Source organism: Thermothielavioides terrestris, chromosome 3 (genome assembly GCF_000226115.1).
Source record: "Thermothielavioides terrestris NRRL 8126 chromosome 3, complete sequence".
In the NCBI taxonomy this organism is placed as follows: domain Eukaryota; kingdom Fungi; phylum Ascomycota; class Sordariomycetes; order Sordariales; family Chaetomiaceae; genus Thermothielavioides; species Thermothielavioides terrestris.
In genome coordinates, this window is record NC_016459.1 from 4,176,198 (window position 1) to 4,186,899 (window position 10,702).

A 10,702-nucleotide genomic window follows, 5' to 3' on the forward strand; every position below is an offset into this window, starting at 1 on the left:
TCGGCGGCCGTTGCCTGTTCTGGACAGCTCGAATAAAAGTGACCTCTCATAGGCTGGAAGTTGGAGATGTAAACAATGGGTGCCAGGACCCCTGTCACAGTGTCCGCGAGACCCTCTCGAGACCATCACGAGTTTCGCGATTTCTCTGTCACCACGCGTCGCAAAGTTCCTCTGCACATGTAAAATTGCCGGCGCTCTCGTGCTCTCTTTGTTGATATGAGCTACTGCTGATATTGTTTCTCGTTTGCACGACCTATACCCCGTTTTCCCCATTTTTCATGTTATTGGGAATCTAACGATGGACATCGCTGCTGGTGGTTGCGCGGCCATGCGCGACGGCAACCCACACCCTTCTCGCCAGTATGTTGTGCATTGCTGCTGGGATGGACAGGATCTGACTCACGTGCAATAGGGAACCTATTACCGCCGAATGTTTCCTCCCGCCTCGAGCGCCCTTCCCTAGGGCGTGGCAGCGCATTCCCGTCGCCCCCGTACCTGGCCAACGTCGCCAGCCCAAGATCTGGAAAAGGGTGGGTGGTCTAGGGATTGCCTCTGATCACGATGCCCACAATCGTGCCATGGCGGAACTGGAGCGGCAGGGTCAGGGAGCCAGAAAGCGCGCGCGGCAAGCCGGCCATGTCCCCGCCTGGGGTGACGCGCGGTGGGATTCGAGAGCCGAACAGCGATTAAGCGGCAAGAAGGATCTTTCTGAGGCACGAGGTACGAGATTCTGAAAATCCACTTGCAATGCGACGGTCTGACGTTGGGCGGATAGCTATTGTCGTCGCCGCCATCGAAGAGGAAAAAGCTGCGCGGCGGGCGGATAACACCCGAACGAGACCGGCGACGTTCCCCGAGCAACGGTTAAAATGGGTTCCAAGGAAGCGCCACAACTCGCGGTGGCCGATAGAACCACAGAAAGAGAAAGCCATTCCGATGGTGGGCGAGCTACAGCCGCTAGTCGCGCTCGAGGTGCCGCCTTCGCCCGAACCCCTCGAGCCCAAAATGCAGATCGACGAGAGTCAAATGGAGAGCAGGGCGGTGCGCCGCCTCAGCAGGCGTGTTTCGCTTATCCCTGGAGATGGGTCGCCGAGGAAGCTCCCCAAGATCGCTGTATCGACCGCGAAGACATCGGCCCCGGTGCTGTCGCCCGCCAAGAGACCGCGAGTGTCGCTGCCACCCACCAAGGTGGCAGACTCTCCGCTCCGGTCGTTCAGGGTCAACGCTACCCCGACGAAGGTCGTCTTGGAATCACCCACCGCCGGCCCGCCCGAGAGATCTCCGTCCAGGCTTTCTGGCTCCCCTCTCCCGCCTTCGGAGGATACCGTCTCTACGCCCGCCAACCATCCTTCCGATCCCGCGTCCCCAGCAGATCCTGCAACGGACGCTGTCCCGCTCGTTTTTGATCAGCCGACGTTGGACGCGCAAACTGAACCTGAGTACGAGACCCGCAGGCGCCGCTCACTCCACTGTGCGCGTAGGAGCGACCGCGGTTCCCCTGGCGCCTTGCGACTGCTGGCTCTCCAGTCCGGGTGGAAAAGACCCAGCCGCCGACACAGCTCTACCCCAAACGAGCTTTTGTCTGTCGATCCGCGGGAAGGCTTCAAGGGCAGGCGCCACACGATGGATGTCTTTTCTGTTGCGCCTCCAGAGACCCGGGGGATCGACGCTGGTGACAGCCGTGGGAAAGCGGCGGGCCATTACAGGATCGACAAAGTGGTCGAGATCGATATGAAGACCAATCTCGACATCTTTGGCCTGCCAACGAAGGTCCCCGAGTCAGCACTCCCCGGTCACACTGCAGATGAGGATGAAAGTCAGAAGCTGGACCCGACTCTTACATCCTCTGGAGAAGTCTCTAATGGGACGGAGGAAGCAGGGGCAGGGGCCGGAGCGGAACACGCAAGCCCCCGTCAGGCAGCAACGAGCCCTGGTAATTCTGGTGTCGAGACAGGGCAGCTGGCCGATGCCCATGCCTCCGAGGACCTGGCAACCTCTGCCCAGGGCGGCCAGCCCGAGGTGTTGTTTGCGCCTCACGACCCCGAAGGCCTCTCGACCATCTATGAAGAGTCATCCATTTCCGAAGCTCCACGCAAAGAGGAAGTCCACCTCGGATACAGCACTCATGAAAAACTCGCGTCGTCGGTTGTGCCGCGCAGAATCATCACCAGCCCCGACACCACGACGTCCGCTACGGTTGCTGCCGTGTCGCCGCCGCCCCCCGCCTCAGGACCGAAGATTGCAAATGCAATGCAAATTGCAGACACAAACAAGACCGCGCTGGGGTTCACGGCTGGAACCCCTCACTCGGTGACCGTTTCCGCCAGCCACGTCGCCCACGTCGCAGATCCGCTGTCCTCGTCTGATTCGCCACCGCGCCACGACTTGAGGTCCACCACCGGCCCTGCCATGCAAGGCCCACGCAAGAGACGTGATGAAGACGCACAGGGCGCCTCTGAGCGCCCCGTTGTTGTTCCGCGGACAGATGAAGGATCGAAAGAGAAGGAACGTCACATGGTTGACGATATAGCATCCCATGAAGTTCAAGTCGAGGGGTTGGCTCAAGACACCGGTGCTCCAGGGATTGCGCCCGGACATGAGGCGCCGCCCATGCCCGCCTTGAGTGCTTCCGAGGGCGCAAATTGTGCTTCCCAAGCCGTCAGCTCACCGCCTCAGGTGCCTGGGTCACCAATCACTGTTACTGCGACGATGCAAGAGCCTGTCTCAACGCCGAGGGCTTGTCCCGGTGCGGTCGCGGACCGCGTGCAGCAGGAACGCTCCGGATTCACTCCGATCAATGGACGCCAAATCTCGCCCCCACATGTGTCCAGCAGTCTTCAGGATGAAGTCGCAGCAGCGGCTGAACAGGAGTCGGACGAACTTGACGTGGACGAGGTGGTCGAGGAGGAGCTCCAAGCAGTCGAGGAGGAACAGGATGTTGCTGCTACCATCGAGGATGACACCCTAACGATTAATCCGCCCCGGCCCGTGAATGACACCCTCCAATTGCAAGCCATGCAAGACGACTCCGAGACGGAGATGCTGAGGAAGTTTGTCACGCGGGTGACGGCAGATAAGAACGCCAAGGCGGCAGCCGCCGCCGCTGCTCTCGCGAAGAAGACTGCGCGAGCAGCACGTCGCTCCGGTTCTCTGGGTTCCACTACATCGTCGACCGGATCACCAATGGCCAGGCAGGAGACGAGCAACCCCACCAACAGGAAGCCTCTGGTCGAAAGGAGTGCCAACAGCCCCAGCCCGACCAAGAACAAGCGCAAGCTTTCCCTCTTCGTCGCCGACCTGGAAAAGCCCGAACCCAACTCGAACCTAACCGACGAGCGGTCCGACAACCCGCCGCTCAAGCGGCGGCGCAAGCGCATCGACCCGGTGCTCCAAGACTCCCTCGACAGCGCGACACCCTCCCCGGAGCCCAACTCCCGCACCACTAACCCCTCCTCCCCGGCCCCCGGCCCGCGCCGGTCCACCCGCACCCGCCGCCTCCGACCCGCGGCGCCCTCGGCGAACTCCATCGCCCTCTCCCTCATCCCCGTACGCCTCCCGGGCATGGGCGCCATGGACGATGCCGGCGCCTCGCTCGAGCAGCCCCCCCACCACCACCACCTCTCCTCCGCCGCCGCCATGGCGCGCCAGCGTGCCGAGGGCAGGGACCTCGCCGCCGTCACGCGCGTCAACACCCGCAAGAACAAGGGCGCCGCCGTGCCGCCGCAGGTCGTGCTCGCCAAGCAGGCCGAGGATCCGAGCTGGCGGCTGCGGGAGCTGAAGAGCGTGTTCGAGGCCAAGGAGCGGCGGGCGAATCTGGAGGATGGGGATGACGCGGGTGATTCCGCCGGTGGCGGGAATCGCGGCGGCGATGGGGACGGGAGGAAGAGCAGGAAGGCCAAGGGCGTCCGCTGGGCCGAGGAGCTGGTTAGGGTCCACACCGACGAGCCCAGCGTGTTCAGGGGCCTGGCGCGGGGCCTGCTGGCGGACGTGGCGGCCGGCGATGGCGGCGTCGACGAGATTGCCGAGGCCGAGCCGCCCGCTGCTGCCGAGCCTGTGAAGGAGAAGACGGCGCGCGTGGCGGCGAGGAAGGCCGCTTCGAGCCCGGGGGCCCCGGCGGCTGCGCCTGCGGCTGCGCCTGCGCCTGTGCCGCAGGTGACGACGAGGCGCACGAGATCGTCGCGGCTGCCGCCCCCGACGCCGGTCACCAAGATCGCCGCCGGGGAGAAGCCGGCTGCTGATAAGAAGAAGGCGTCGGCTGCTGCTGCTGCTGCTGCTGCTGCTGCTGCTGCTCCGGCATCTACTGCTCCTGCCCCGAGCTTGCGCACCAGGGCGAGGTCCCTGCCCAAGCTTGCCCCTGCCCCTGCCCCGGCTGCCCCGCCTCCTGCGGCGGCGCCGGCTGCTGTGTCGTCATCGGCATCGGCATCCGCATCGGCGTCGGCTCCGAGGCGGGCAGGGATGGCGACGAGGCGCACCAAGATCGCGGGGTTGGGCATGAGCGCGAACGGCACGCCGGCGCCGAAGCGCAAGGCGCGGACGGCTGTCTAAACAAATGGTGGTCGAAAAAAAACTTGTTAGTGTTGGTCTAGACTAGACTGCGTGTACTGGATTTCGGGTGCTGGGCTTAGGCAAGCGGATACCCCCGTTGTCAGAATCTGCGGGACGCTGTGCGTTTGAAGGAACGAGAATGCGTGTTTGGTTGTCTAGATTATGCGTTTAGAGTTGTGGTCGTACAGATTTGTTCGCAGATGGTTACATAGCAGCTCTGGTGGAGGAATGGTACTGTCGATACTTCGCAGTACTCTCCTGGTGAAAGCAAGTGTTCTTGCCGCAGGAAGCCGCACCTTCATTGGGGAGGTCGAGACGAGACAGTGTTTGAGTGTCCCTGAATTAGTCCCTCAGAGACGACACCCGTCTCGAGCCAGAAAAGAAGCTCCTCGAGGTCACAGAGCCACAAGAGCAGGTCATTGCGCTCAAAGGCGTTACCGACGATAACCGGATTTACCACGAGCAAGCTAGAAATGGCGGCGTGGGCCAATATGTTCTTGAGTGAGGGCACCCGTTCTCCTGGATATATATATCGGCGCGTCCTCCGCTGCGGTCTCCACAAACGACCTGGCGGAGGACGGCGCTGTGTGGCTGGAGTACGAGCCAGGCCCCCTTCCCCCCCTTTTTCCCCTCTTAACCCCTCCATGGTGCTGTGACGCGGAAATGTGGCACAAGGAAGATGAATGTGCGGAGGAAGTGGTTCAAGACCTTCGCATTCTAGGCGGTGACTCTGTTGGCGATGAGCAGCTGGCGAGAGTTGATGGATTTTGACAGTCATCCCCAACTCGGAACTCCAAGCTCTCTCCTTTCTATGCACTTGTGGAATCTGTCGTACATCAGGACCGTTCCCCTACCCACGCCCTTCACATTCCGCCTAAAGGACCAGCGCCCCGGAATCACTACTCCAAGCAGTGGTCTTGTTGCGGTGAGCTACAGCTTGAGGAGATTGCTGGCTGGACGTCAGATTATCAGACAGACTGACTGGGTTGCGAGACATGTAGAAGTCTAGGCTCTGCTTGTGTCCCGTACAACTCATGCACCATGCCGTCAAGATTCAGATATCACGACTCACCCTACAGTATACTACCTCAGACACTGGGTTGCCCCAAACCTTGTCTAACGCACAACACTTCCCGAAGATCCCACCCAGTAAGAACCCAGCCCAATAACAACCCAGCCATCACAGTCTTACAGAAAATCCCATCTTCTCTCCCCCTCCTCAACGCTGGAAAGCCTCGGGGCTCAGCCAGTAGTCCAGGTCATCATGGATCCTCGGCGGGGACGCAACAAGGTAGCGCGGCAGCAGCTCGTCCCGAACGTCGGGCTCGACATGGGCCCTCTCCCGCAGCTCCGGGGTGACCATGATCAGCTTCCTGCCGCCCAAGATGCGAACCATCTCGTCCTCGGGGATGTCGTGCACGCTCTGCGGCGCGCTGCCGGCGCCGGCCTCCTCCTCCTCTCCGCGCTCCCTGCGCAGCTTAACGCACTGCCGCAGAATCCACTTCTCGTTGATCCGGTTCTCGTCCCAGACGGTCCAGCGGAAGTAGTTGCCCTCGCCGTTGAGCGGGTACACGACGCAGACGTGGGTGCCGCTGGGGCCGTGGTGCAGGAACCACTCGAGCGCGTAGCCCTCCTCGTCGGCGACGGCGTCGCTCTCCTCCGCCTCGCGGTGGCTGAGCGCGTACTTGGCGTCCTGGATGCGGCCCGGCAGCTCGCTGTGCACGCCGCTGTACATGTCGAGCCGCCGCCACTTGCCGGCGACGGTGTCGCGCACCAGCCAGGACAGCCACTGCGGCTCGTGGCTCAGCTTGGCCGCGACGGTGTAGCGCCCGTGGTGGAACTGGTCGCCGATGTGTGTCGCGTGCAGGCCGCCCCAGCCGTAGTACTGCAGGTTTTCCGAGACGCGCTCTTTGTAGTCTTCCAGGTAGGCGGACATGGGGAGGATCTCGGCGTTCAGGGCCGACGCGATGTCCGAGTCCGACATGATGTCCAAGTTCGAAATGATGTGCGAGTTCGACATGGCGCTGGGCGATTCTCCTTGATGGTCTCGGTTGGGGTGCTAGTGACAAGAGTGAGGGCGACTGGAACAAGATCGGTTAGCACAGCTGTCGCTGGTGGTTGTTGCGGTGCTGAGTTATTGTGACCGCGACTCACTGCTAAGAAATGCTCGTAGCAGTAGTACAAAGTCCAGGTAGTAGTGTGTTGGCTGCTTGATGTTGGGAGAGGGGTCTGATGCTAGACCAGGTGGGTGCGGTGTTAGAAAAGGAATCGTACTTAAAATCGCACGATGATGGAGAACACGCGCTTAAATGTCTGAGAGCTGGTGAAGGGCCAGGATGTGAGGATGGCTGTTGGTGGATAGCCGCCAGAAGAAGATGGTGTGGTCGCTAACCGCCAGCCATGGAGGAGGCCGTATTTAAAGCCAGGGAAGAAATGGTGACTTGACTCGAGGCCCTGTGACCTGAACAAGGTGGCCGTTTGTTAGTACTGTGTTGTTCACATCTTTTCCGTGTGTTCCTGTGATGTTCGTCACTGGCCACGTTCATGGTCCCCAGGCCAACGGTGAACAGCTTCTTTGTCCAACCCCCGTATGTCAACACTGAACAGCTGGGTGAGCTGGAAGGCTCGACTTGGGACGATCAACAAACCAACAGCAGCTCCTGGCACCCCCATATTCTGTGTTGTTCGTACTCTAAAATAGAACAGATAATATGTGTATTCACAGCAACTTAGCGGTTGTGCTGACAAAAGCAACAATCATTCCAAGCCGATATGGCCAGGCAACGTACTGCATGTCTCCTGACAGTCTGCCCACATGCCAAGAGATGCAATAGAGACATACAAAGTGAATCAGAATCTACTCAGAAACAGGTCACATGCTCCTTCTACCTTTAGCCGCCCGCTCTAACTGTGGCGGGAGTCGAATGCTCAGTTACGGTCGGGGAGGGGCCGTGGTGGCCAAGGAGTGCGACCCAGCTCGCCGCCCTCCTTCCAACGAGATTGTGGGAATATCAAGACATTCTAGAGACCTAGCCAGCAGGAAATCCCTGATATTTGGTTCCTCAAGGGCACCACTTCAATCTGCTCGAATCAGCGGTATCCGGGGCAGGAGGCTGGATTGTATCGGCCACTTAGCGGTGCACGCCTGAGAGCGTGGCGAAGAGGACACAAAGAAAAGCGCGCCTGGGGAGCTTGAACTTCGATGTGGGATAGCGGTAGGAGTGCTACAACAGAAAATAGTGTAGAGGCCATGTCGGAGGGTCCATATGGCGGGCTCCTGAATCGGTCTCGGCCGCCTTCACCCCTAGTCCGCTACTCCACCTGTGGATCCATCAACGAAAACTTCTCACCACTTATATCCACACCATCCCGGCTTTCTCGCCAACCTTTGCTGCCATCAACATCTACCGACATCTCTGTGCAGCAGTTCAACAAGCCTGACTAGCTCAATCGGTAGAGCGTGAGACTCTTAAGGAGGTTCTCCGTCATCTCAAGGTTGTGGGTTCGACCCCCACGTTAGGCTCAATCCCTAACGCGACCATGCTACTCGCTTTTTGCAGCCTCCCAGTACCGAGCTTCTGCTGAGGCTCTTCAGGAGCAGCATCAGCTTTCTCTGCCAACTCACCATTTGCGGGTTTGACCCCCGATTTCGGACCGATACTCCGTCTTCGATTTGCTTCTTCGCTCCTCGAGCTGTGGAAGGATTTCACCTCGTTGCGGAGCTCGGCGGCAGCATTATTGCTTTTCATCGACACTAGGTGGCCTCTTTTTGCTCCGCTGGTGGTTACCACACCGGCTTGTTCACTTGCCACAGACCCAACAATCTCCACGGTTGTGCAGTTACTGGACTTGCTTCTTGGACTGTGACCGTACTTGTCGAGATACGAAACCTGCCGTCTCGGCGGTATGTATACACACAAAGCTCCATTACCCTCTCAAATGGTATCCCCAGCTCCCGGATTACACAGTACTCCCCCAGATTACTACCTATGCAAAAAAAGAAAAACCTCCCAGCAGCTCAGCTCACAGCTCACGCCTCCCCCTCCCTCCCGGCCTCCTGCCCCCCACCGCCCCGAGACGGCCGATACCCTCCCCGCCCAGCCTCCATATCCCCGCCGACCGTCCTCTTCCCCTCGCTCCCGCCCGCCACCGCCACCGCCGCCGCCGCCGCCGCAGCGGCGGGAGGCCGGGGCGTATCCGGCGTCGGCAGCTCCACCTCCTCCGCCGCGACCCGCACCTTGCCCCGCCCGCCGGCCCCGTCCTCCACCACCACCCGGCTGCTGCCCCCTTCGGTCGGCAGCTCCGCCGCCGCCGCCGCCGCCGCCGGCCCGGACCCGAGCCCGAACAGTCGCCCGCGCAGCCTGCTCCCCGACCGCGCCTCCATCTCCCGCGGGCTCTGCGGTCGCTCGTCTCCGGCCGCTGCCGCTGCCCCCCACGAGCGCTCGGCCCAGGCCGCGAGCGTGGGCGGCCATGCATGGTGATGGTGAGGGTGATGCGGGCTCCAGTCGTCGCCGTCGTCGCTGGGCGGGCCGTTGGTGTTGACGCGGCCGAAGGAGTCGCGGCGGTGGCGGGAGCGCGGGGCGGCGGCGTCCGAGCCGGTCTTCTCGGAGCTGGTGGTGCCGGCGGTGCCGGCGCGGGCGCGGGCGCGGCGCCGCCGCCGCCGCCGCAGGTGCGGCTGCGCCAGCAGGTAGGCGACCGCGAGCAGGACCAGCAGGATCGGGATGCCGATGCCTAGGCCGATGCCCAGGCCGATGCGGAGGGAGGAGGAGGAGGTTGTTGATGAGGAGGAGGTTTCGGAGGCGGGCAAGCCGAGGATGCTGCCCGTCGGGATGGTCGTCCAGGCCGAGGCGTTCTGGCAGCAGGAGGCGGCGTCGGGGCCGCAGCAGAATTTGATGTCGTTGGTGGAGGTGTCGAGGCTGGAGGGGCAGGGGATGAGGGGGATTTCGTTGAGCGCCCGGTTTGCGTCTGGCGGTGGCAGGGTCAGCAACTTTTCTTTTTCTTGGGAAGTAGTTTGGGAGACGACGTACCACCGCTCGGGGGGCAGAACTTCTTGCACGGGGAGCCCCAGGCTTTGTCGGTGCATCCTTGCTGGGTCATCAGGTTGTTGGACCCGGGACTGAGACAGAGGCCGTTGGAAAGACAGTAGTCGCCCTTGTTGCAGCACCATGTCGTCGCGCTTCCGTCTGCCGAGTCCGAGGCGGAGCAGGGCAGCTGGTTTGAGTCCGCGTTGCCCCAAGTGTCGTAGCATATTGAGTCGGCTACGGCATGGCCTGCCATGAGACCTGTTAGGATTACAAGCCGTGTCCTCCATCTTGTTTTCCTCGGCATGGCTGTGGCGGGCTTTTTTTTCTCTTTTTGTTCTCGAACGACCGGGGCGGCGTGATTGATCGGAGGATTGATGAAGCAGACACGGGATTTTGGGGTACACGAGACAGAACGAGAGAAAAATGGAAGCTCCGGAAAGAAAGACAAATTGTCCTTGGTGAGCTTTGGGGGCGAGGAATCTTGTACGGCACAGCAGCTCGCGCCTGCAAGCACCCATGCTGTGTTCGCGGCACAGAGAGCGCCCTAACTGGCGGTGGACGAAGCCAACGAAATGTGACAAGCCCCAGTCGGCAGCAACCAACATGCACATCCCACAGTAACTAAGTGAGCTGAGCCAACAGCCGCACTGTAGCCGAATGCATGTTGGCACGGCCTCATTCGTCCCTATGCAAGATTCGAATGCCAGGGCGGATCGAGGATAAAAATGGCTGACATGATGAGATGGCCCCTCCGAATTCGACGCGAGACACTAGAAGCGCGGCGTATCTTCCTTCAGAAGTTCAGCCCAAGGCTGCAAAATTCCCTGGCCTACCACGCTGTCTCACACTTCAGGTCTTGGCGCCGCCGTGCCGCCGCTGCCGCGTGCTGCGTCGGGCTGTTCGGGTCGCGCGTGGATGCGGGATGTGGGGTAAGCATGTTTTCCCTCCTGGGCAAGGCTTGGGGGCCCAAGGGCACGGGTGCAGCACGGACAGTGCAATCCTGGGGGCTGTGGCTGAATGGCCACTTGCGTGCCGAGACGTTGTGCTGGCGTGATAAAGCGGCTTGCCGGCAGTGCCCGGGGCCGCTACGCCGCGGAACTGCTGAGCCGCCGGACGTGTCGCGTCGCCTCAGC

At 61.4% G+C, this 10,702-nt stretch overlaps 3 protein-coding genes and 1 non-coding gene across 4 annotated transcripts; 2 read left to right on the forward strand and 2 right to left on the reverse strand.

Moving 5' to 3' along the window:
- Nucleotides 1–578: 578 nt before the first annotated feature.
- On the forward strand, nucleotides 579–4,545 carry THITE_124954 (uncharacterized protein; the record flags this gene model as incomplete). Its single annotated transcript, XM_003654694.1, has 4 exons — nucleotides 579–720; nucleotides 776–1,681; nucleotides 1,718–2,509; nucleotides 2,657–4,545. 4 exons carry the CDS (start codon nucleotides 579–581, stop codon nucleotides 4,543–4,545), a joined length of 3,729 nt encoding a protein of 1,242 aa, XP_003654742.1.
- A 906-nt stretch (nucleotides 4,546–5,451) lies between these two features.
- On the reverse strand, nucleotides 5,452–6,691 carry THITE_2117910 (uncharacterized protein). Its single transcript, XM_003654695.1, has one exon. The coding sequence runs from the start codon at nucleotides 6,563–6,565 to the stop codon at nucleotides 5,765–5,767; it is 801 nt and encodes a 266-aa protein (XP_003654743.1). The 5' UTR covers nucleotides 6,566–6,691; the 3' UTR covers nucleotides 5,452–5,764.
- A 1,289-nt stretch (nucleotides 6,692–7,980) lies between these two features.
- On the forward strand, nucleotides 7,981–8,068 carry THITE_t94. Its single transcript has one exon. It is a non-coding gene; the product is annotated as a tRNA-Lys (tRNA).
- Nucleotides 8,069–8,403: 335 nt separating this feature from the next.
- On the reverse strand, nucleotides 8,404–10,506 carry THITE_2151052 (uncharacterized protein; the record flags this gene model as incomplete). The annotated part of the gene is made up of 3 exons (XM_003654696.1): nucleotides 8,404–9,510; nucleotides 9,573–9,827; nucleotides 10,416–10,506. The coding sequence occupies 3 exons, from the start codon at nucleotides 10,504–10,506 to the stop codon at nucleotides 8,576–8,578; spliced, it is 1,281 nt and encodes a 426-aa protein (XP_003654744.1). The 3' UTR covers nucleotides 8,404–8,575.
- Nucleotides 10,507–10,702: the final 196 nt, after the last annotated feature.